We start from the raw sequence: 25,081 nt of genomic DNA on the forward strand, positions 1-25,081 counted from the left end.
TGTCCATCTGTTTTAAGCCAGAAGAAGAGCATGGAGGTTTGCTCGTGGGAGGTTTTTATGGACTGGGTCTGGAAGGAGTGCCCATCACTGATAAGCTAGACTTCATCCCATGGCCACATCGCACTGCACATGAGGGTGGGAAATGTAGTTGAGGTGTGTGTTCAAGAAGCTACTTGACTTTGGCCCAGTCAGGTGACCTTGATTCCCTCACCTGTACATGAGATGATTAGATTAGGTAATACCAAAGGTCCAGTGTAGCTCGAAAATTCTGTGGCTCTTTAATAATCATCAAATGACCACTAAACACTGTCTTGTGTGCCTTCAAGATCCTTGTAATACGTTTCATATCTTGGTTGGAAGCCCTCATTGGGTAACATTAAGGCGATTTTTTGATTGCCCCTGTTTCCCCATGACTTTTAAGGAAAATACAAGCATTTAGTTTTACTCATTTGTGGCAGAGACTGTTTCACAATGTATGAATAGTGCAGAACTGGATTAATATACAGATCTTCTCATAAATAGTTGGAATCTGCTCTTTTTCATGATAGGAGAGCTGTTTAAGTTCACTCAAACCTTAGTGTTGGCTTTCACTTCTTACACTTAGGTTTTTAAGTTTAGCATTTCTGTTTACCTGAGATTATCATGGGAACCATATGTTGTCTAAAAACATAGCTGTATGCTTTATATACAAATATAACTGCCACTTTATTAATCATATAAAGTTAGTAATATTATACACTGTAGGAGGTAGTATTTTAGGCAAATTTTTCAAATAAAAGAATTATGTAATTTGTTACCAGTGGGTGTTCCCCCTCTCGTCTAGATGTGGGTATTGCATTGGCTCAGAGTGTTTAAAGGGTGGCCCAGTATGGTTCTTTTTCATCTTCAGAACAGTTGGAAGAGTTCTGCAGGGTGTTCCTTTTGCTCCCCCACCTCCCCTGGAACACATTCTAGGTGGAAGTGCCACATCTGGGCATGCTGTCACCTCTGTGTGGCCCTTCTTGTAGACACTTCTTTTGCTGTTATGATTTGGGGCTCTTGCCTAGTTCCCCTCCCACATTCTTCCTTGAGATTATTTGCTGTTTAAGGACAGGAGTCAGATTTGGCTGATTTTTTAATCCCTAAAATGTTTAGCATAATACCTGCCATTTAGTAGCTGCTCAATATTTGTTGGATTTTAAATATGAAATACATAGTCACATATTACTGAGGGCAAAAAAGCCCTCTTTTATACTTTCTTTTCTCCATTCCTTAAAAAAGTAAGAGAAAATCTAATTTTTCTCATAGGGAACTGAGCCCAGAGAGGCCTTGACTTTTTAAGCTCAGTTTGGGGCTTTCTGGGGTTATTTTATTTTTATCTTTTCCTCCCTGCAGGGAAGAGAAAACTTGGGTTTTTCATATACCTTCTTCATAGGGAACACAGAAGACTTGAAGTGATTAGATCATATTTGAAGATCAGCTGTGTTTTGCTCTTCTGTTCATGAAATCATGCTTTCCATCTCTCTATATTTTCCTAATAGGGGAATTTCATCAGGAATTTCAACCGGAGTCTTCCCTTTTGGGTGACAGCACCAACTCAGGAGAAGAAAGAGACCAGTTTACTGATAGAGCAGATGGTCTCCATTCGGAATTTATGAACTATAAGGCAAGATTTTCAGGATCAACTACGTTTTTTTACTCATTTCCTTCTGTTTGGCGCTGTACAATTTAAGTTCAAGGTTGCCAATCCATCCCCTTCAATGTCCAGCTTGCTGCACCCTCCCTGAAGCCTTCCAAACATCTCAGCGCTCAGCGTGTCTATTTGCTGATGTGAGGAGCTGGTCCCTGCCCTGTGTGCCTCTCCATTTGTCTGTTTATGGATCTGATTTTCTTTCCAGTACTCAGTGCATCGTACAAATTAGCAAACTCATTAGTGTGACCATTGCCACGCAGTAAAAGCTGAAATAGTTTCACATTCTTTTCAACATGTTCTAGGTAAATCCTTTTCTTGGGAGTATATTTATAGTGTGAAGACAAAAGTGGAGACTTTTAAAATTGAGAAATGAATGTCTTTCCTTTTTGGAAAGATCTCTCTGAGGACACTTATTCCTGAACTTTTGTAGGTGCCCCGAGGCATTGAAAGGACAGGTGAAGTTGCCGAGTTGTCAGGAAAACCTTCATCTTAGCAGCAACAATGGGAGGAAAGAAAAACTAGCCCTTTACTGAAGCAGATACTGAAGGTTCCACTTCACAACATGATTAGGTGCTTGGTATGTTTCTGCCAGCCCTTTTGGTTCAGGTTGTGGCGCCCAAGAATCATAAAGATTATTGTTTTTGTAAAATTCAGATTCACTGTGGCTTCGAGGTAACTTCTGAGTTATTATGTTGAAGCCAAGAATGGGATCCCTAAGTACTCATCTTTATTTTCTGAGCATTGTGTCCTGATGGCTGGACCCAGCCTAAATTAACATCTCTGGGCATCACCTTCAAGGAAATGGAGAGGAAAACAGCTGAATTTTACACTGTAGGAGACCTTGGTGTGCTCAGGACATGTTTATGGCCTCCAGATAAAAATAATGAACGTGACATATGTTTATAGATTACAGAAGTTGTGTAGAAGGATAAAACACAGCCTTAACTCTTTACTTGCTATATTTAATGTCATTAATCCATACATCCTTGTTTTAAAATAGGTCACACCCATTGCCTTGTTTCTGTCCCCTGTCTCCATTGACATTGCTTCATTTGAGCCTCATAGTTTCTCACTTTGATTACTCAGGCACCACCCCGCCCACTCCACTTCTTACCCAATGCTGCACCCCCGTGCATGCATGCATGTGTGTACACACACACACACTCTTTATATTCTGCCACCAAACATTTTTCTAAAGTGCAAATCTAATGACATTCCTCTCAGGCCACTGGTTCTACAAGGCTTCCCCAGATTAGACCCTATCTGTCAGCTCTGTGGGACGATTCTTCCATGAAAATGTGAAAATTGGAGTATATCGAGCATTCATCTTAAGTTAAGAATCTAAGGTAAAGATGGAAACCCTGAAGAATATGTTAAGAAGATATCCATATTTAAGTTCTAGAGGAAACAAAGCAGTTAGTAAGAATAAAGCATATTGTTTCAGGAAAGCAAATTTCCCTGGATTCAGAGATTTCAAGGACTTCCTGGAAATGGCTGCTCTACAGAATGGGTCCTGTAGATGGAAACTAGAGGAGCAGATAGGGGTGTGGAAATCAACTTGGCAAAGGCTTTCTGGAAGATACTTCTCTTGGAAAATCAAAAGAAAAATGTTAATGATAAAATGAACATCTACAACAAGTTAAGGAAAAATTGTGCTTGAAAATCAGGCCCGTATTAGGCTTGATATCCATCAACTTTAAGTCTTTCAACCTGTGCTTGGCCTGGAGGAGTGAATCACACCTGTAATCCCCCACTTTGGGAGGCTGAGGCAGGAGGATCACTTGAGCCCAGGAGTTCAAGACCAGCCTGGGCAACATACTAAGATTCTATCTCTACAAAAAAACAAAAGCTAGCTGGGTGTGGTGGTGTGCTCCTTGAGTCTCAGCTACTCAGGACACTGAGGAGGGAAGATCACTTGAGCTTGGGAGAGTGAGTCTTCAGTGAGCCATGACTGCACCACTGCACTCCAGCCTGGGTGAAAGAGTGAGACCCTTTCTCAGAAAAACAGAGTTCTATGCTTTACATAATCCTGTTTTCTTTACTGAATAAGCATCTTGGACCTTTGCAACCACAGTCAATTTTCATTATTCACAGCAGTTATGTTGTGTGACATCACTGTGCATATCGAATTATCCAATACTGAGCCCTAACTCACTGGGGAAATAGAGGGCTGGGTTCCTGCACCCTCTGCTCACAATGTTTTTGTCAACCAATCAGCACACAACCTTGGTGTGTGTGTATTTCTGTTTAAAGATACCTTATTTAATATATATTGTTTTGATGAACATTACAACCATACCTTATTTAACATATATTGATTGATGAACATTACAACCAACAGCACTGTAACTCATGCCCGAAGGAAGCTTGTCTAACACACGTATTGTCCTCTGTAAGGCATGTCACAACTTCCTTGGGCTTCTGAACACAAGGCAGCACTTCAGTACTATGTCTGGGGCCATTTTAAAGTGAAATCACCAACAAAAAACACAACAGTGTGAAAACATGGCACTAACTAGACTGTGAAAAAGGACACTTATTTACAATAAGAGAGCTGAAAGAAGAAAGCAGAGTGTCACCTTGTTCCACCTCATCTGGGAACATACACATCCTGGGACTCGAATTTTTTACCACTCTGTAGATGTCTGCAGATGACCTCCAGAGCACCACGAATACTGGTTTTGGGACTAAAAATACATGTTAGTGAATAGGCAAATTCACAAATGCAGAATCCACAGATAATGAGGATCAACTGTAAAACCATTTAACTTAGCAAAAGCAACCCAGTACGCCTGTTTTGCCTAATGAAAAAAAGAGACATTTTATACTATTGGCTACTTTTAGTTGTGAAACAAAAAAATAAAAAGAAATACCCTTTGCTTCTATCATTGAAACCCAACAAAACGAAGTAAGAACATGTTGTCTTGGTCATTTCTGGTAGTATATTTTTACCCATGAATTTTTCTGTCATTTGGAGTGTGGAGAGTGGCACAGTCTTTTATACGTTGACTGTATTGTACATGAAAAGTATAATCACTACAGAAAAAGTCCAAGTGTGTTCCCAGCCAGAGTCCAGCATTGGGCAGCTAGCCATGTCCTTGGGAAAAGTCTTGTCCTAACAACACATCTGGAGGACTGGCTGGTCCCCAGTTAGTTAATAATATGCCAGAACCTTGACACCAAAAATGGTCCTTTTGGCTGGTGTTCTCTCCTAGCTAGGGAAATGTGGCCCTATTCAGGCTGGCTTTCATTCTAGCCATGAGCTGGGTTAAAGCAGCGTTTCTCTGTGTCAGAGATGAACGTGCAAGGAGGCCTGTGGAAGGCTCATGGTGGTACATGACTTTCCAAATAGCCAGTGTCACTACATTGCCGCTTTGGGAAAAAGTGGGGTGACAGTGCAGGGAGAACATTTGAGTGAATTCTGGATGTTGTACACGTGAAAACTATTAGATGCAATCGGAAGCACTTTTCTGTTGTTAAGAATGTTACACTTTCTCTTTTCCCCACTACACACATATGCGTGCACACTCACACTTAAACACACATCCCTGCTCTCACAAACACTATGATGCATCTTCACAGGTGACCCACAAGCACAGGAGAGGGATCTCTCAATACAAGGAGGTGCTAAAAGGGCAATAGGAAATCCAGTGAAGCTTTAAATTTCTGATGATAAGTTAACAGATGCTGTGGTCTTGGGCCACATTTTTTTAAATTTAAAAATGTTTAATTATGGGAAAATACTTACAAAATGTACACCTTAGCCATTTTTTAAATGTACATGTAGTTCAGAGTGTTTTAACTACATTTACGTTGTGCAGCCTATCTCCAGAACTCTTCTCACTTGCAAAACTGACCCTGTGTACCCTTTAAATAACAACTCCCTCGTTCCTTCCCGGCAGCCCCTGGCAGCAAGCATTCTGCTTTCTGTCTGGATGAATTTGATTACTGTAGACACCTCATATAAGTGTAATTAGTACAGTATTTGTATTTTTGTGACTGGCTTATTGCACGTAGCATAATGTCCTCCAGGTTTATCTGTGTGTATGGCATGCATGAGAATTTCCCCCTTTCTAAGGCTGAGTAATATTCTAGTGCATGTACATACCAGATTTGTTTATCTATCCCTCCATAGATGGCTGTTTGGCTTGTTTCCAGCTTTTGGCTATTGTGAATAACGCTGTTATAAACATGGGCTGGGCAGGTTTTGGCTCCTGACTACTGAGTAGCCACTGGTTTTCAGGAACCCTGTGTGTTTTGTCCACAGGCAAGGGCAGAAGACTGTGAAGAGCTGTTACGGATAGAAGAGGATGTGCACTGGCAAACTGAGGGCATGTGAGTGCCGAGGCCTTGGTTACAAGCCATCATCACTCAAATCCACTTTGCAAGCAGTCTGGCAGTTCTGTTGTGATAGAATTTTGACCTGCTTTTCTGTGGGCAAGCTGATATTCTTACAGACAATATTGATAAGAAGTTGCCAGTTTTTCTCTGTCTGATGCTTTTTGTCGTGGTATTGGGCAGTACAAACCTCTTACTTGGCCTTGAGTCTTATTTGTTTTGAGGTTGTGGGTAGTAATGTGATTTCAGAGAATTAGCTAGAATTTCTAGATTGGAGGTTCTACCATCCATACAATTGCCTGAAGAAGCCAACAGCTGGGCCTGAAGTGATCTGTAGCGCTGATCTCCTTCTTTACCCCAAGTCATCCCCTTCAAGATCTGAGAACACCGTAGACTTCTGGTCCCAAGACTTCTAACTGCCAGAGCTACCATTTATTCAACATCATGTGCCAGGCATTGTCCTAAATACTTCACAGGGCATAACTCATTTCATCTTTACAACACTCCTAACAGATAAGTTCTGTTCTTGTCCCCCATTTCACAGATGACAAAACTGAGGCACAGAGAGATTGATTATCTTGCCGCAAGGTCACAGAGGGCCAGCATTTGAACCCAAGGAATCTTGTACCAGACAGATAATCCTTCTACTCTATTGTGTATAAATATTTATTTAGCAAGATTTACAGGGGAGGGGTTGTGTGATCCCATCAGACAATGAATCATGTTCAGGGGAATTGAGTTTGGACTATGTGACATAGAGTATAGTTTTTGTTCCCAGGATTTTTATTTCTATAATCTGGGAGGCAGGTGTGGACTCTCCATCATACCTTGTAGGGTTTTTCTTCTTAGTGAGGATTTATCCCATTGTTAAAACTTTTCTCCTTACAGAAAGTCATTGGCTTACATTCTATAGTGGGAAGGGCTTGCCGTGATCAAATCTCTCTTGCCCTTTAAAAACATTGGAAAGTTCCTCTCTGGTCACGGTCTGTATTACCAGCTACTCACTGGATATGCTGCTGAGAGCCACGGAGGCCTAGCTTGATTAAACAATCAGAGAATCATAGGGAAAGAGGCAGTTGTTTTTAAACTATATAAAGTTTTGGAAACTCCGTTCTCAATCTCATACCTAGTGCTTTCAACCCTGGCTGTAAAGGATTATCTGTAGAGCTTTATAAAATGCTGAACCCCTAGTCAGACCCACTTGGACATATAGGGCCTGGCATGTTTTTTAAGCTCCACAGATGATTTTGCTGCATCTAGAGTTTGGACTGAGAACCACTGTCCCACACTGAAACCCTATATGCATGAAAGTAATAAAACTGGTTGAACGGGAATTGGAAGGCCCAGAAGTAGTACAGACTCAGCCAGCTGATCCCCTCCATGCAACCCCCTAGAACTCAGTAAAGCACAACGGTGAAAGCCTCTCATCTAGGCCATTGCCTGACTGTGCACAGGGGTAGTTAGGGGTGCACAGGCATGAAAATCTTATGTGAGCTGCTTTACAGCAGAGCTGGGCTTCCCCTACTCGGGCTCTTCCCACCGTGCTCTGCCATCCCACCCCACAAGGTACAAACACATTTTCACCATAACACTGAATCTGTTGAAATCATTTTCATATGTTAGATGGATTTTTGTAAGTTTGCTTTTTAAGAAATTAGATGATATTCATGTTGTATTGATCGTTTTCATTCTTATGCTTGGTTTCATGTTACAGAATAAGTTCATCCAAAGATCAGGACATGGATATAGCAATGATCGAGCAGCTGAGAGAAGCAGTAGATTTGCTGCAAGATCCCAATGGGTGTGTATGTCTCCTTGGTCCAGGTTTCATGTGTAAATAATGCATACTAATGTACGGAGTACGTTGTCTAAATTCCTAAAATACCTACACAGACGATTTTGGCCCAGTCCAGCTACTAACAAAGAAAAGTCATGTTTATTGCCTGTTTTCCCAAGATGCAAAAGTAAAAGAGTCAAACTTCTGGAGGGAGTGAGATCAATTTCCCCTTTCACCACCCTTTATTGAGTTCATTCACCCCTCATGAAGTTCATATGGAAGTTTTTGGTAAAATTCTTAGAAAACAAAAATATGGTAAAAGTGCATGTTTTATATTGCTTAAAGTTTAAACCCCTGATTTATAAAAAATATAAAGAAAATGTTTTCCAAAAAGGAAAGAATTGGTATATCAAGTAGTACTGTATTTATATGGGTTAGTGCCAAATATATGTTAACTGAAGAATATATTTCTAAAGATTTGGGATACAGGATAATTTTAAAATCTGAATTTGCCTTGATCAATAATAGGCACTACATTCAGTGGATATGTGGATAATATTTTTCGATTTCTTAACTAATGGTAATGGAATTCCCATGGACAAAATATTTTTCAGCTAAACAATAGCAGGTATCATGTATCAAGTAATAACTACATGATCTCTGGAGAACTAGAGGACTTGGTAAACTGATGTGGTCTTATAATATGATGAACACAGGAATCACATGCAGCAATCCTAGCTGGGTTCTGCAAATTTATGAAAAGCGTAGTTAGTGTATCCCAGAATGCTGATGAGAATATACCACCTATGATGTCTGGCCCTGAAAGAATAGTGGCGGATCAGTTTAGTACAGCTGGAAGTCTTTTGCAATTGATTTGAAAAACATTTCAATTCTGCAGACATTAATTGAATGCTTGGAGTATGGGAAGATCTGCAGTGTGCACCTTGGGGGATGTAAAGATGGACAAGACACAGCTCTTGCTTTCTGAGAATTTAGAATAGATAGAGATTGCCTTGAGAAGTTATTTATAAGTGTAACTGGGCCAGGCGTGGTGGCTCACACCTGTGATCCCAGCACTTTGGAAGGCCAAGGCAGGCAGATCACTTGAGGCCAGGAGTTCGAGACCAGCCTGGCCAACATGGTGAAACCCTGTCTCTACTAATAATACAAAAATTAGCTGGGCATAGTGGCATGCACCTGTAATCCCAGCTACTCAGGAGGCTGAGGCAGTAGAATCGCTTGAGCCCAGGAGGCAGAGTTTGCAGCGAGCCGAGATCGTGCCACCACACTCCAGCCTGGGTGACAGAGTGAAACTGTGTCTCAAAAAAATAATATTAAAACATATAAATAAATAAATAAATAACTGTAATTGATTTAAGTGCTTCAAGTGGAGGTGAAAAGGATAGACTCGAGCAAGTGCCCAACCCCAGGAAAAGGGGAGATGGGTGGACTGGTCTTCCTGAAGGATAGGATAATGGCCTGGACCTTTAATGACTGCCAATTTCAAGAAAAAGAGAAATTCTGGATTGAATGAAAGGCTTAGGTAAAGTCATGAAGGTCAGAATGAATGGAGCCAGGTTGGGAAAATCTCAGGCAGAACAGAGGCTCTCCATCCTAGTGTGCTTCAGTATCACTTGTAGAACTTTTTCAGAACAGATACCAGGCACTTCCTTTGGGGACTGGAGTCAGCCAGTGCTTCTGATGTGCAGCCAGGACTGAGAATCACTAGAGACAGTGTAGAATGATGCAGGCAATGCTTTGGATGTTGTTAAGGAGCTGAGATTTTATTTTATATTTAGAGGGAGGCAATGATGGTGTTTAAACATGATTATTCATGTTGTTAATTCTCCCTTATGTTTGGCTCATGGCATAGGCACCTAATCAAGGTATGTTCAAAGAGCTGAATTCTACATCCTGAGCCAGGGCAGTTAGTGAAAGGGCAGGAAACAGGACAGGAGAGCCTGTACGTGTGTTTACGTGTATGCATGCATGTGTATGGTTGTTCATACATGTATGTTAGTACATGTAGGCATGTGCACCCGTGTGCATGTATTCATTATAATGAATCAGGAAGTAGGGTGGCTTTTAGGAAGAACAGACTTTGAATTAGCTAGAAAATTTTTAAACATAGCTGCAGCATCAGTTAACTTGGGTAAGTTGTATGACTTCTCTGCATCTCATTTCTTCATCTATAAGAGGGGGTGACAAGTACCTACCTTTCAGGGTTATGAGGATTTGAAATAATACATAAACGGCCGGTGGAGAAGTAAATTGGCAAAACCATTCTAGAAGTAACTTAGTATGTAACCAAGTCTAGAAACATATAAAACTTCGGAGTGAAATCTAAGAACTTATCCTAAGAGACAAGAAGACATGAACAATTTGGGGAATTTGGGGTAGAGAATGAGGGGTAGGTATTTTTAATAGCAAATATTTGGAAAAAGAAATTATCTAACAATTTGGGGATACTTTAAGTATATTATACTCTTTGATAAGACAGAATGTGATGTGGCCAATATAATGTTTTTTAAAGTTTCTGGTGATATCACAGAATGCTTTTATACTTTTAAAAAAGTATATAACTTTTTTAAAGTATGTAAAAACGCACAATGTTTGATCCCAATTATATAGATAGAATTAAGTACCAATTGTGCAGGAAATTTAGAAAAACTGGAAGGAAATATATTAAGATGGATTTTAAGAAGGAAATATATTAAAATGGAAGGAAATATATTAAAATGGAAGGAAATATATTAAGATAGTGGAAGAAAACATTCCCAACTAACCTTCCAAGTGACACTTGATTCGCATCTTTATGGAGCACTATTTTAAAATATTATGTTGTAAAATTTTATATGGATTCTTTCATTTTCTTTCTAAAATAATCCACTACTTTGGCTGCTTTAGATCATTGTTATTTATCCTGAAATAACTATTATAATATGACATCTAATTTTATAATAGTTCTGTGAGCCAGTTTAATAGTCATGAAAAGCCCTGGTTTTGTTTTGGATATAGAGAGGACACTTGAAGATGTCATTTATTTCTAACTGCTTTGGGGCTGAATATTAGTAATAAAAAAGTTTACATACACATTGTGTTTTTTCTTTTATCTCACATTTCATAGATCCAGGAATTTTTTTCTTTTTTAGTTAAGCCATTGATTGTGGGATTAAATTTTAAAAGTTTACCTTTTATGCATCAGAAAATTTAGTTGGCTATTGCTGTTCTGTCCTTATCTTGATTTCTTCCCTTAAGGCCTTCTGATTGTTAGTTTGACGGCATTTTCATAGGCCTCTATAATATAAACGCATCCCTGTTTAAGATGACTTTGTAAATTTTATATAACTTACAGAAATTCCTGGCTTTATAGGTCTTTAAGAACAAAAAATCTTCATCTCTTAAAATAGCAGAAATTTAGAAACTGTGTGAGACTATTTCAGAAGTAAAAATGCATATCAAATTGCTTATGATTTTTTTAAGTGAGAGATATAATGTATATCTCCCTATTAAAACCAAATGCCATTGGTACATACACTATAATGTAATACTCTCAGCAACTTGACTTGCTTCTGTAAATTCATAAAGTTCTAAAATAAAATTTAGTATATGCTATACTACCTATGAAAACTTTGATTTTATTAGAAATTACTATTATATTACAAACAAGTTGGATTGTATTACCAATAGCAGGTGGAATATTATATTTTGGCATGTGGTGGGAAAATACCATGCACTTTGAAATTTCTGTCATAAACTTTTCCTCACTTAATCCTAAAGATAAACATAACTTTTTAGTAAATTAAAAATTTAAACTAAATAAGACCAATAGAATTTATTAAAAATAAGTTTAATACATTTACTAATATCTTTTTTTCCTACTCTTTAGATTAAGCACAGATATTACAGAGAGAAGTGTTTTAAACCTATATCCTATGGGATCAGCAGAAGCCTTAGAATTACAAGATTCTGCACTGAAGTATGCTTGCCTTTTATAACAAATTATATTTTCTCTTTTCATAATACATTGACACTTCTATGCTTTAAATTTCACTTTATATCTTTTTTTTTTCTTTCCTTGTTCTCACAGTGGTCAAATACAGCTGGAGACATCTCCGGTGTGTGAGGTAAGGCTGCTGGTGGATTCACCAGAACTCTGTGCAATATTTTGCCATGGAATACTGGCCACCACATTCTGTAAAGATTTGTCAGGGAGTGAAACATCTTTATTAATGAGGCCAATATTCAGATTTGTTCAGGACACATTTTTCAACTTGTTTATACGTTTGCCTCTTTAGTTCTGCTTTTCTGCTATACCTCACCCTCTGTTGAAGATGAGAGTTGGCTATTTCTATTAGATTCTGTAGATTTTTTACCTCAGATCATCTTGCTGAGTCAAGCGACGGCAACTAAAATACATAGGGAATCTGCCTGTGTGTCAGAACCTGGAGGAGGACCATTCAATGTAGATTTTAGAGCCAAGAAAAGGTCTGGGAATTGGCCAGATGGAAATTAGCTAGAAAACACCTGAAAGACAAGAACAAATGATTTGGGAATGTCGAGGAGGATTGAGAGAATATCATGAAGAGAAACTGGTGGTGATATTTGAAGACAGGGTAAGGAGGGGTTCAGTAGAGTTACATGGAGTGAAATTTGGATGGCTGTAAAGAAAGCAGTTTTGACATAACACTAGAGATGACCTTAGAATGTCCTAAAGCCAGAATGTTACCCCAGGATTAGAGAGAGAAGTTCGAGCTGGTGATTTGGGAATGAAATATAGGCTACAACCCATTTCCTGAATGGATTTAGGATGGCTAATTTAGGCACCAAGATTGTGTACAAACACCTTATGCCCCACTGAGGTGTTTGCACATGTACTATAGTAAAGCGGTTTCACACTCTTACCTTTGTCTCTATGTTAAAGAAATAAGGAAAAGGGAAGTATTAATATAAAAGGGAAAGCCATGTTGCTAGAGAGTGTGGTTTCATTGTTAAGCGCAGTGACTTGGAATTATATTAGGTATCAGTCCCATCTCAAAGACTGGCTAACTGTGGGGAACTTAACCTCTCTAAACATTCATTACTGTAATTGGGATCATAATACTACCTATTGTAAAGATCGAATTAGGAATTCTGATTCAGAAAATGTCACATAATATAGGGTGCCTAAATGTTAGCTATTAGCTTACTTCTCTATTATTGTTATTGGTGTGGCCTTTAAACAGAATTACTGTACCACGTCTTCCCTGGGTGGAGGCCTCATTGAATTACCCAATAGTGGGACATTGGAAGTCTTTTATTTGCAGTCTCCCCTGGACCAATTTCATCAAGCTCTTCCTTTGAGATTGATTTTGGTTCTGTGCAGACTTAACCTCTTTTTTAGCTTCTTATTTGGAAATAATTTTTCTAATTTAATTTTATTTTTTGAGAGATGAGATCTCGCTTTGTTGCCCAGGTTAGTCTCAAACTGCTGGCTTCAAGAGATACTTCCTCCTCAACCTCTCAAAGTGCTGGGATTACAGGTGGCTCGCACCTGTAATAATAATTTTAAACATGAAAATAATTTTAAACTTATAAAAGATTGTAAAAAAATTTGCAGTGTTCTACAAAAGCTTGCAAAAATGATAATCTTGTAAAATTAGATTTACTAGTAACATTTTATCACATTTGTTATATTTGTTCTCTTTCTCTCTCTCTCTCCATACACACAGTTCTTTTTCTGAAACACACACAATTCTTTTGCTGAAAGTAAGTTTCACACATCATAGTCCTTTATCCCTAATCATTTTAGTGTGTGTTTTCTAAGAATATGGATTTTTATCTTACACAATCAATTTCAGTTATCATCTTCATAAATTCATGGTGATAACATATTTTCATCTAATCTATCATCCATCCTCCAGATTTGTGAGTTAATCTAATGATGCTCTTCAGAGCATTTTTTTCCTTTCAGTGTAAGATCCAGTTTAGTTGCAGATACTGCATTTTATTGTCAGGTATCTATAACCTTCTTTTATCTGGAACATTTCCATGACCTTTCTTTGATTTTTATGACCTTGAAATTTTGAGGAACACAAACCTCCTCCTTTTTAATAGAATGTTCCTCATTTTGTGCCTGTCTAATGTTTCCTTATCAGTTTGAACTTCTGCATTCTGATTTCGAATACTGCACAGGTGATGTGATTATCTCAGGGCATCACATTTGGGGCCACACTATGTCCATCTTTCCCTCTTTGGTGATGTTAATTTATCACCCAATCAAGATATGAGTCCATTTCTCCACCGTGTAATTGCTGTTTTATTTTTTAGTTGCAACTAACAAGCAGTCTGTGACAAGATAGTTCAAGACCATCTTAGCATCCAGCTGCAGACCCACTTTTGACTCTAGTAAAATAGATGGCCACCTGTGTGCATGATTTCAGGAGCACAAGAAAGACACAAAGCTTCTGGAATAAAGATATATCCCCTCCATTTTTAATACACAATTGGATGGTCATTCCAATAATTTTGTCTTCTAAGATGTATATATTCCTGAATTTTTTTAAAAAAGGAAGTATTGTTACATGCCAGATCATGTGCTTTGTATATTACATAAGTTATCGTTATTTCATTTCTTCAACAAATATTCGTTGATTGCCTCCCATGTGTCAAGCACCACTCTGGACACTGAGAAAGTAGCATTAAAGACACAGAGGTCCTACACTTACGAGTTTACATTCTAGGTAAAGGTATAAGTGAAAAGTGGGAGTTATGCCTGAGTGATGATGCAGGATTTGAAGCTCAAAGTCAAGTGACTGGCCAGGTCACTTACATGTAAAAGGCTTGGCCCTGCTTTCCCACTGTGGTATATTGCCTCTTCATGCTGTAGACTAGTGGCAGCACTAGGTCTTGTCATGCTTACAAACCTTAGTGATGCCTGATTGCATCAAACCTTTTCTTCAGAGCAGATCTTGGCAGAAGAAGAGCAGCCATTATACTTATGTGTGCATGAGCAATGATGCTTCCAGTAATGTGAATGGGTATGGAAGGAATAAGGGATGGATATATACTAAATATAGACTGAGCCCAGTTCATAGTTTTGTCTAGGTCTAGTTTTCATCCTATCTTTTTTTTTTTTTTTGAGGCAGAGTCTCGCTCTTGTCGCCCAGGTTGAAGTGCACAATCTCAGCTCATTGCAACCTCCACCTCCTGGGTTCAAGCAATTCTCCTGCCTCAGCTTCCTGAGTAGCTGGGATTACAGGTGCCCGCCACCATGCCTGGCTAATTTTCGTACTTTTAGTAGAGACAGGGTTTTGCCACGTTGGCCAAGCTGGTCTCAAACTTCTGACCTCAGATGACCTGCTCACCTCAGCCTCCCAAAGTGCTGGGATTTCAGGCGTGAGCCACTGCACCCAGCCTGATCCCATCTTTTAATCTAATAGCAATACGTGCGCTGATTTACTAACTACCCAATTCCAATGGTTATTAGAAATTGCTACTGTTATTCAACATTTTGGTGGTTTGGGAAGGAATGTTTAAATGTCACATTTCCTTAATATCAGCCCAAGACTGTTTTATTTGGAGCTTCCTCCCATTTTCCCATCAGCAAAGGTGAACTATATCTTTGCAGTCAGTTCTAGATTTTCAAAATGGATTTGTACTTATTGATCTCCTCTTTATTTCTCCTGTTGTTTGTCTTTCTCATTGCATAGCACAAACACTTAGCATTCTCACTTGAAGTGGGACCCGACTCAGTACCTAACTACTACACAGTGAGTAGTTCGTGAGGATTCCTGGAAGGGAGGGAAGAAGAGAGGGAGAGAGATAGGAAATTAGATGATGAGGATTAGGCTTTGTTAAGCAAATTTCAGTGTACTGCTTATTTGATGTACAGATCTCTGGGTCTTAACTGATAGCTGCAAACACTCCATCATTTAGGTAAAGTGTATATTATGTCCCTTTAAATTCATTTCCTTGTGTTTGTCTAAATTGAAAATCATCTGACACTTTTCCACATGCTCATAAAGCTTCATGGGTTTTTCCTGAAGTTTAACCATGCTTGCTACCATTATATTATGTGGAAAAGCCTAATATCCTCCTAAAGTAGGAAACTTGACTTCCAAGTCATATATCAATCATTCAGTCAGTTGGCCCAGCCCAGCTTTCCCTCTAATGATGAGTCTGTTTGTTCCATCGGCCAAGGCCATTAAGCCTGTAGGTGTTGAGCTGCAGCTCTGCACAGGTCTTGTGCTCAGTGCTGTGAGGGCCTCCCCGCCAGCTACTGCACCCTTGCCTCCAGAGTGAATTTTCTGCTCTAATTGGGCAGCTTGTATTACTCCTCTGTACTCACAGAATGTACCAGGTCCAACCTTCCTTAGCACCTTTATTTTAGCATGCTACTTAAAATGTGTTTGAGCTTTCACTCTCATAGAGTTTTAAAAACGCATATATACCTGTGCCCATGATTTCGGGAGTCCCTAGAAGACAGAAAACCTCAAGAAAAAAAAAAGATACTTTTATTCTATCCCCAACTTACAATGTTTTGTGTTATTTTAACATAAGGTTGATTTTTTTTTCTCTTTTGGTTGAAGGAGGAGTATTTGGTATAAGGAATTCTCACTCCTTGTTTTCCTTCTGTAGGGCAATTATCTGTCCTTGGCAGATACATCTCTATGATTTTAAAAAAGGAGGGGAATAGCTGGCCCTGATGGAAAAAGGAAGTCACAAGGAAAAGAAAAGAGAGTAGTGAATTCACAGGGCCAGTGATAAGGATTATGCAGAGCTAAAATATGATCCTTACTTATGATTTGGTTATTTTTATATTCTTTCTTCTGTCTCATTCAAGCAGAAAGTAACATCTTTCAGCATAGCCCTATATTAATTCACCAGTATTTGTTGAGTGCCTGTGCTAGATTCAGCCTTGTTTTTGTGTAAAGGACTGGAAGATGAAGGCTATGAAGTTGCCCTCACTTTAATGAATTTTTTTTTTTAATTATGGGGGTAAGATTTAGATGTTGAAAATTTTACAGAAGAAATAAGATGGTCTGCAGTCCTGAGCTTGTTTTAGGTGCTCAGGGACACTGGGGAAGGGGTAGAGTTTAAGGAGAGGAAAGTAAACTTAGACTTTGGGCATTTTTGGGTTTGGCCCTGTAGCCAGGAGGCTATGTTGAGCAAGACACCGTGGCTGTGGGGGATCAGCTCTATGTGAGCCACATGGAAAGGGGAGGCCAGGATTATGAAGCTGTTTGTAATTGGTGGCACATCACGTGATCTGACTTTAAACATACTTTAGGTGACTGTCCACATCAAGTGTGGATGGCACTGGCATCCATGCAGGAAGAATTGCAAATTGCATGGCTCATACATAAATATCGAACGGGGAAGGGTCTGCGAGACGATAGGACAAACTAGAGGAAAGAATTGCTTATAGAAAGAATCAAACCTGAAGTTACTTGTTAGCAGCTCTAACAAAGCCATTTAATGAATAGGGATATTTGTGACATTTTATTCTAAAAATATGGTTTCCTCTTGGATTTGTGTCAAAGGTGGGAAGATTTTTAAATAGCACTCCTCAACAATGAATAGGAACAGGCATCTTAAATGTACAATAATTTGGTGGCATATATGAAGGTGTTTATATGAGCTAACGCCCAATTTTTTATTAGGGAGGATCAGGGGGTTCTTGACTACCTTATAAAGAAGGCAGATCTGGGTAAGAAACTAGAGTGTGTCCCTTGTGGGCTCCTTGTTTCTGCGTGTCCCTTTCATGCTGGTTTTACAAGATTTTGCTCTCAGCCACTGTCCCTCAATTTCTTCACTGTCTCTGTGGACCATCTGGCCACTCTCATGGACTCAGGCACCCCATAAATAATAATAACTTTGAAACCTGTAGCTCATGCCTCAAGTTCCCCTCTGTACCCCAGTATTCAGATTTTATCTCCATGCCCTACAAATTTCTCTTTCTCTACATAGCTAAACTGATACTATCAACTTCTTCTTAAACTGCTCCTGTGTTCTCCGTGGTATTCAGTGATGCTACCATCTACCTAGTCATTCCTGCTGGAAATCGGGATGTCATCTTGACTTTTCTCCATGACCAGTTATAAATCCTGTACATTTTATGACAGAAAAAATTCATAATTTTTTCTCTTAACCAGTAGTTGCCAAAGTAATCTGATGTTGAACTGACAACATGAGATTTGCCCAGTTAATTTGGGGTCCAGACGTGTATTTACTGAATGCTCCCAATGTGATTCTGCATATTTAGGAAGTACTACCTTGAACCATTTCTAAAAATCATAATTAAAATGAGGATGGGAACCAGCAGGCAGCTTGGTCACCTAGCAAGGTAAGCTGACATCCACAGATATTTTGGAGTGAACTCCTTGCTCTGGGAAATTCTTTATCTTAGTTTGTATAATACTTTAAACATATTTTTCTATGAATACAGCTGCATGTTTTCAGAACGTATGAGTATGGTCTACTTAGTTACTGAACACACTAACTAATTAATTCAACAGATATTCATTGTGCGCCTATGGACCAGGGACATGATGGCAGTAAGAAAGATGAATTTCTTGCCTCAACAGTTTCACAGTCTAATGGAACATACCATGCTTTTTTCTTCTTTTTTAAGGTGCAAAGTGATCTAACATTACAGAGTAATGGGAGCCAGTATTCTCCGAATGAGGTAAGTTTCTTGAAGATTAATGGAAGGTGAGGTGTTTCTTGATGGCTGGATTAGAATATCTTTTACAGAAATATATAATCTAAGACTTGTGATTAATTAATTCAGTCTTTGGGGGAATCCATCTAACTCTCATTAGCTATCATAGTTTTATCTGGTCCTATTCGTAATTAAAGATTAATTTTTATGAGATATATTTTTAAAAACCGAATGTAGGAACATCTTTACAAGAAAACAGAATGAAGATCACTTAAATAGGAAACATTTAGAATGTCTTGTTCTCCATAAATGATTCAGTGTGTGATTCAGTATTACTGAGTTCAGTGTTATCTGTTTCCTCATCAGATGTGCCCTCTTTTGGATATAAATGGATATAGTGTGTGTGTGCATGCACCCATGCACACAGCTGTGCAAGAGGAGTGCCAGTGTCACGTAATTGTAAAATGTTCTTAAAATGGACAAAACAAATTGAGTGGGTCACTCTAAAACAAACATTCTGTTGGTTATGCCATTTAACATCTTTACAAAGTGATTTTTTTTAGCCAGGACTTCATCACACAGCAGCGAATGCAAAAAGGGAGTAGTTTTGGTACAATCCTTGAACATAGAAAACCATACATAGTTCTTCTGTTTTCCTTTTATTTTTTTCCTAATTTCCTTTCCTTCCAACACCACAGGTTAGAGAGAACTCCCCTGCAGTCTCTCCTACCACAAACAGCACAGCTCCATTTGGCCTGAAGCCTCGATCAGGTAAATGAAAACCTCAGCCCATTCTTACACTAAATAACTCGTTGCTTTCTCTTGAGCCTTTTAAGTGTATGCATTATCAATGTGCACATCCTTGTCAGTTCTGCTGAGCCGAAATCCTGGCATCTACAGCTAGGGGAGGCCAGAGTTTGTAGCTTTGTTTTCAGTGAATCAGCTAAGTCCGTGTTATCAGTAGTGGATATTCTATCTTCGTTTGAATCAGAGCAAAGAAAAAACAGGTGGTGGGAGCATGTAAGCGGGGAAGAAATACTCTATTGATTTTTTTTACCTAAGGAAGATAAAATAGCTTTGGCCCCAGTGGTTCCTGCTGCTCGGCTGAGTTAAGGGGCAGTCTGCCTCTGGAAAAGTGACTCCTTTCTGAGACATCCTCATTTGATTTCTGAGTCTGGTAGGTTCTGTGTGTTTACTCACATAACAGAGTGGTCATTTCAAGGCTTGCATGAGTGGTCAGGAGTTACTTTTTTAAAAAGTCTTTTGAGAAAGCATTCTGCTTATATTACCAATTTTAATTTGTTATTAGTTTATTCACAAAAGTAAATTATATCAATGTACAAAATAATGGTTGCTTTTGAAAAGAAAGTACTCTGTATAGAAAAATTTGATTCTTCTGATTTCTCCATTTATTTGAAGTTCTGTTGCTAATGTTCCTTCTTTTAGGTCTTTCTTTGTTTTAATATTTTTGACTCTTTGGTATTTAGTCTACACTTACTACTCATGCTTTTAAGCAAGTGCTAATAAAGAATTCAGACGCTTTTAAATAAGAACTGGTAGAGAACTCAGATGTTCTTGAGTTCTCCAGTAAAGCATTTTGACAACAGTAGAGGTTATACATGTGTATATTTTGCAAAAAGGCACCCATAGGAAAAACAAAGATGATTCTTTAATAAAGGAAATGTTTTTCATTCTTGGGGCAGGTTGATTGATGGGTAACAAGTGGCCAGGTGTAATGGTTTCCTGGCAGTTTGAATGGGCCATAGAAGAAAAGCCATTTGAGAAAGTGCTTGAGTGTGACAAGGGTTAGTGAGTGTTTTATGGAGAGCCAAATTTTACATGAAATAAAACTCAAATGGCTGGTCTTCTCATGTTTGGAGCTAAGCAAATGTGATCAGTTCCGGGCTGAGGCCCTTGGCTGGGTTTTCATTTCCACGGTCTCAGGTGTGTCCTGGAAGGAATGGAGGTGAGTCCAGGCACACCTCATCTGTGCCTTCAGTGACGACCCACCAGGAGACTTATTTTACACGCTGAGGACCTCATGTTGAGCTGCAGACTGTCTCCTAATCCTCACAGTCAGTTTTACACAGTTTAAAAGCATGGTATAATTGAGCAAATCAAAAGTTGAATGGATCTTCAAAGAATAATATTCTTTTGAATGTATAACTTGCAATTGTAGAATTATTTTGGTGACTTTTTTATTCTTTTTATAGAGTCCAAACTCAACTTATTACAGTTAGGGTTTACATTGTACTGGGGCTGTTAAACCATTTCACATTCTTTGTAGCAGTGAAAAATAAATGGAGCTTTTATTTTGAATAGCAGAAAACAAAGTTAATTTCCTTTCCAAGCTTCCAGCCTTCCTATAATGCTGACTAACCAATGTGGAAATTGTTCTTGTTGTTGAAAGCTCTACGGAGTTTGGTTGCTGTAAATAATGCTGTTTACCTTCAGGATCATCAAGTGACATGTTGGAACTTTAAAAACTTGCATTATGTATGGAAATTTATTTCATTTTATTTAATAATTTTAAAATAGTATATATGCTTAAGTGTATTTTTCACATTTTCTGGAAAGTAATATATACAGTAATCTTAACTGGAAAGCATATAGTTTTAAAAGAAACCACTTTTGATCGAGTAGCTTTAGAATGCTTAAAGCCAATTAATTTTTATTTTGAAAGTATGTGGATTTATGTGATTTCTGTGTTATAAATAAAAACAGACTGCTTAAATTAGCAAGTTCAAATAAGAACTTAGATTCTTAAAGTAGGCTGACAGTTTCTTTCATTTCTTTCTGTGTTTTCCTCCCAAACAAAGACAACTGCACACACCCAAATATTTATATCTAGAACTATATCCATTTATTTTACTGGCACTGCTTTATGATTGAATAAAAAATAATATAGATATTTCCTAAATATGAAATTGCCATATGGATATTTAGTGCAAAAATAAGAGTTGTTATCATTTCATAAGTGACCAACTCAGAAGTTCTTGAAATTGATTAATCTCTGTTGGTTAATTGGATTTGTTGTTAAATAGACTGTACTAGTCTCCAACATTTTTTGTTTTTTGTTTTTTAACTGAGCAATATTGAAAACAGTATTTAGAGGTATGTCCAGGATTGAGAAAAGAATTAGCTAGATTCAGCTATCTATAAAGCATGCCAATAGACCTACAGGTGTCTTTAAAAAGAAATTTGACATTGCTTTGGAGAAAAAAAAATCACTAATGGTAAATGATGATTCTATAATAGTTTTATTTCTAAATAATAGATATATTTACGCATATTAAGTTTTATTCTATGTCACCAATTTTTTTGTGTGTGAATCATATTTTGTTAGTTTTTTAGAAAGTCTTTGAGGAATGTATCTGGCAGGTCTTTTGCTTTTTATCTACCTGACCTATGGGTACTCTTTCTTTCCTCTGACCTGATTCATTAGTACTCTAAGTCTGTGGGCTTGCAGAACTGTTAAGATTAACAAATATGAACTGCATGCAAAGTGTATGATTGATGGGTACTAACACTCAGTTTTTATCATTCTTTTTATTCCATGCACCATCTTTCATTCTTCTCCTATATTGTGCATTTGAAATTAAACCCCATATAAATGAAATCCACTCTTCATTTCCATGCAAACCCTATGCCATTTGTGAAATGCTGCTGCCCCTTTGGTTTTTCCTGGTCCTTGTGCAACTGTACGCGGACTGGCTCTCTGGCTCCCCTGCAGACCCAGCCCTCATTCTTCCTCCTATCTCCTTCAACACACTTACACAGGCACAGACATGGGACAGCTCTAGCTACAGTGTTCCATCTGAAGGAGACAGTGACAATGGTAGGTGGCTTTGTACCTATTCTCCAATGTTCTCATTAATAAGCCAATGCGTATACTGAACATTCATCTCTGTGCAGCTGAAGATAGAGTATATTCACCTGCATGCTTGGTATGAGAAATAATGTGTAAGCCTGGAAAGTGAAGTCCAGAAAAGTGCATGTGGATTGTTCTCTAGCAGTTTGTCAAACTCCAGTTTAATTAACTTGACTATTCTGGATTTGGGGAAGGCATTATAATACTTTCTTTTCTCCCCTTTTCTGCTTGGGTTTTTTGGTTTGTTTGCTTGTTTACAAATATTTGGGGTTTGCACATTTGGATTTATCTCCGCTTGTTCCTGCATCTGAACTAAATGGTTTTAGAGTTTGATATTTTACTATTTATGCTTACCGTGTGAGATTTCTAAGGTAATTAAAATGTACCATGGCTGATCCTAGAGTATTGCATTGAAAATAATGTTAACGTGGAGAAATTTCTGAAAATGAAGATAAATCATTTGCCTTCTTTTTTCCAAATTATTGGCAAATTTTGACTTTTGATGCCTTCTTGAGTATAGGTTCATCTTTTTGACATTCAAGGATAGTAACTTGGCCTGAGAATCAAATGTGTAAATAAAAAATCGAGGACACTCAGCTAGAGTTCATGTGGGTATCTTTTAATTTTGAATCTTACATAGCCTAAGAGATTACAATAAAACATAATTATTTAGATCTGCACACCACCTATATCGTAATCTCCATTCTAGTCTAATTTCATCCTAGTCTCTGAAATATTCAAATTTTAAACATTTTACTTCAGAATACAAAGTGATTGCAGTCGAGTTAAGTGAAACAGAGAATGTGATTTATAGGGAAGAGTAGTGAGGTACAGGGTATAGCCACAATGCAAACACAATGGAAAGATACGTTTTCTGATAATATTTATCTTTTCATCTAAGTATGTTACATGTAATACCTGGAAAATATATGTTTAAGACACTTGCTGTGATTTCTGGTTAAAATTCAACCAAAAATGCTTCTACAATTTCCTTATGGAGAAAGACAATGTATACTTTGGCAGAGTAGTTATAAAAAGAATTTTTAATATTTCATAGATTTCTAAATTTTTAAGCTAAAAATAAATAGGATTAAAAAACAACAGTTATTTAACAAATGGCCCTCCTTATACCATCCAGTTGTAAATTTTGGAAGTTGAAGAGGGCTAAATGGAAACTTTCTTGATAAACTTTTTCTTTACTTAAATTTTTTTTTTCTAATGGAGGGGAGGCATTTTTGTTTTTCAGAAAGTATAGCTATTTATGGGCCTAATGTTGTTTAAAGGAAATAAAGCCTAGAATGAAAGATTTATGTGTGGTTTGGTATTTCCTTAGGAATGATATCTGAAACCAAAGGCCTTTTTTTTTTTAAACTGGGAAACAATTAGTCTTCTTATGTAGCAGTAGAATTACTATCTTTGTAGATGAACAGACTAAAACCAGAAAGGTGAGGTGAGCTGCCTGGGTCACACTGTGGGGTTGAGGTGGAGGTGAAGCCACACCAGGGTTCCTAACTCTGGAATCATCTCTGCCGCATCTACATTCAGGCTGCTTTCATTTGATTAAAAATCCTTAAATTTCCACAGAAAATAATCATTGTGGAAATCTTTCTAAAAATAAAATAACCTTGCAATAGTTATTTTTTCTATGAGTAAAAATTCCAAGAATTCACATGCAGCTGTTACGCTGTACCACAATAATAATAAAGCCATCGTTTTCAATACTCACGGTTCAGTCGATCATGTCAGATGTTTGGAGGTTGTCATTTTTTCCTATTTGCAATTTGTCTCTACTATGCCCTGGGCAACAGAAAAATTTCTGTACAGAAATAGTCTTTACAAATATTTGTTTAGGTTCCCAGATCTGACTTTTATGTTTATCTTCATTCTCTTTGTTCTTAACTTTGACCTGTGATTGGAATACATTTTCTAATGCTTTTGTTGTTGTTGTTGTTAAAGAAGCTGCACTATATGTTCACAAGTCTATGAGCTAATGTTGGAAAAGGAACACAGACTACTTTTTATGTTGTTCTTACTGGTTTCTCTTAAACAGAAGATCCTATTCAGGGGCCTCTCTTGGCATTTCAAAGCTGATTACATCAGTTTTGTTTCCTCATATTTTCTCCATTATTCAATATTGGCTGCTAACTTTGTAAATAACCTTTATAAATAAACATTATCTTATTACCAGCTCAACCTAACATAATGTAACTTGACTTTTATTTATACATTTTAGTTATTATTTTTGGTAAGGTTGTCCTTTTTTTACCTTGCTCACTGTCTTGCTTTATATAAAATTATCCTTTTATTTAAATTCTTTCAAATATTTTATTCCCATTCTATCTCATTTTAAATTCCCCATTTCTCTAAAACTTATTCTTCAAACAGATTTTTTAAAATTGGCAGCCTGGGTAGAAGGTCCTTGGGAGTTTGAGTTCTCAAAGTCCCCAAAGTTCTGCCCCATAAGGTGGATGAAGGAGGATGTGGAAGTTTGTCTGTAGGTTTCTCTGGGCCCACCCCTGGAGCTGGATGGGACAGCTTTAACCTCCGTTTTTAACCTGATAGTTTAACTTCTGCTTTTCCCCCTGCTCTTGTGTCCTCTTACTGAATCTTTCCTCTTCCCTTCACTTTGAAGTTAAAAACCATTTCTATCTTCTTTGGGGTCATTTTTGCTCTTTCATTTGCAGTGAATTTGTAGGTGCTAATTTATACTTATTGAAAATTAATCTTTAAGTTATCACCAGAGAATGGATGAATGGACCAGTTTACATTAGTCTCTGA

The 25,081-nt window shown here is 37.8% G+C and overlaps 1 protein-coding gene across 4 annotated transcripts in view; it reads left to right on the forward strand.

Moving 5' to 3' along the window:
- The window catches only part of LRCH1 (leucine rich repeats and calponin homology domain containing 1), a 203,888-nt gene that overhangs the window by 144,088 nt on the left and 34,719 nt on the right, over positions 1 to 25,081 (forward strand). For 2 of the 4 annotated variants that reach the window (XM_003811412.7, XM_008963823.6), the window contains exons 9-16: positions 1,521 to 1,645; positions 5,940 to 6,007; positions 7,725 to 7,811; positions 11,677 to 11,766; positions 11,878 to 11,914; positions 18,403 to 18,456; positions 19,131 to 19,203; positions 22,166 to 22,270. In XM_003811412.7, the coding sequence (XP_003811460.4) occupies positions 1,521 to 1,645; positions 5,940 to 6,007; positions 7,725 to 7,811; positions 11,677 to 11,766; positions 11,878 to 11,914; positions 18,403 to 18,456; positions 19,131 to 19,203; positions 22,166 to 22,270 (639 nt within the window). The remainder of the gene's footprint in view (positions 1 to 1,520; positions 1,646 to 5,939; positions 6,008 to 7,724; positions 7,812 to 11,676; positions 11,767 to 11,877; positions 11,915 to 18,402; positions 18,457 to 19,130; positions 19,204 to 22,165; positions 22,271 to 25,081) is intronic. The other 2 variants (XM_003811411.6, XM_003811410.6) reach the window with 1 other exon arrangement.

The sequence above is a fragment of the Pan paniscus genome, chromosome 14 (assembly GCF_029289425.2).
Source record: "Pan paniscus chromosome 14, NHGRI_mPanPan1-v2.0_pri, whole genome shotgun sequence".
Lineage (NCBI taxonomy): Eukaryota > Metazoa > Chordata > Mammalia > Primates > Hominidae > Pan > Pan paniscus.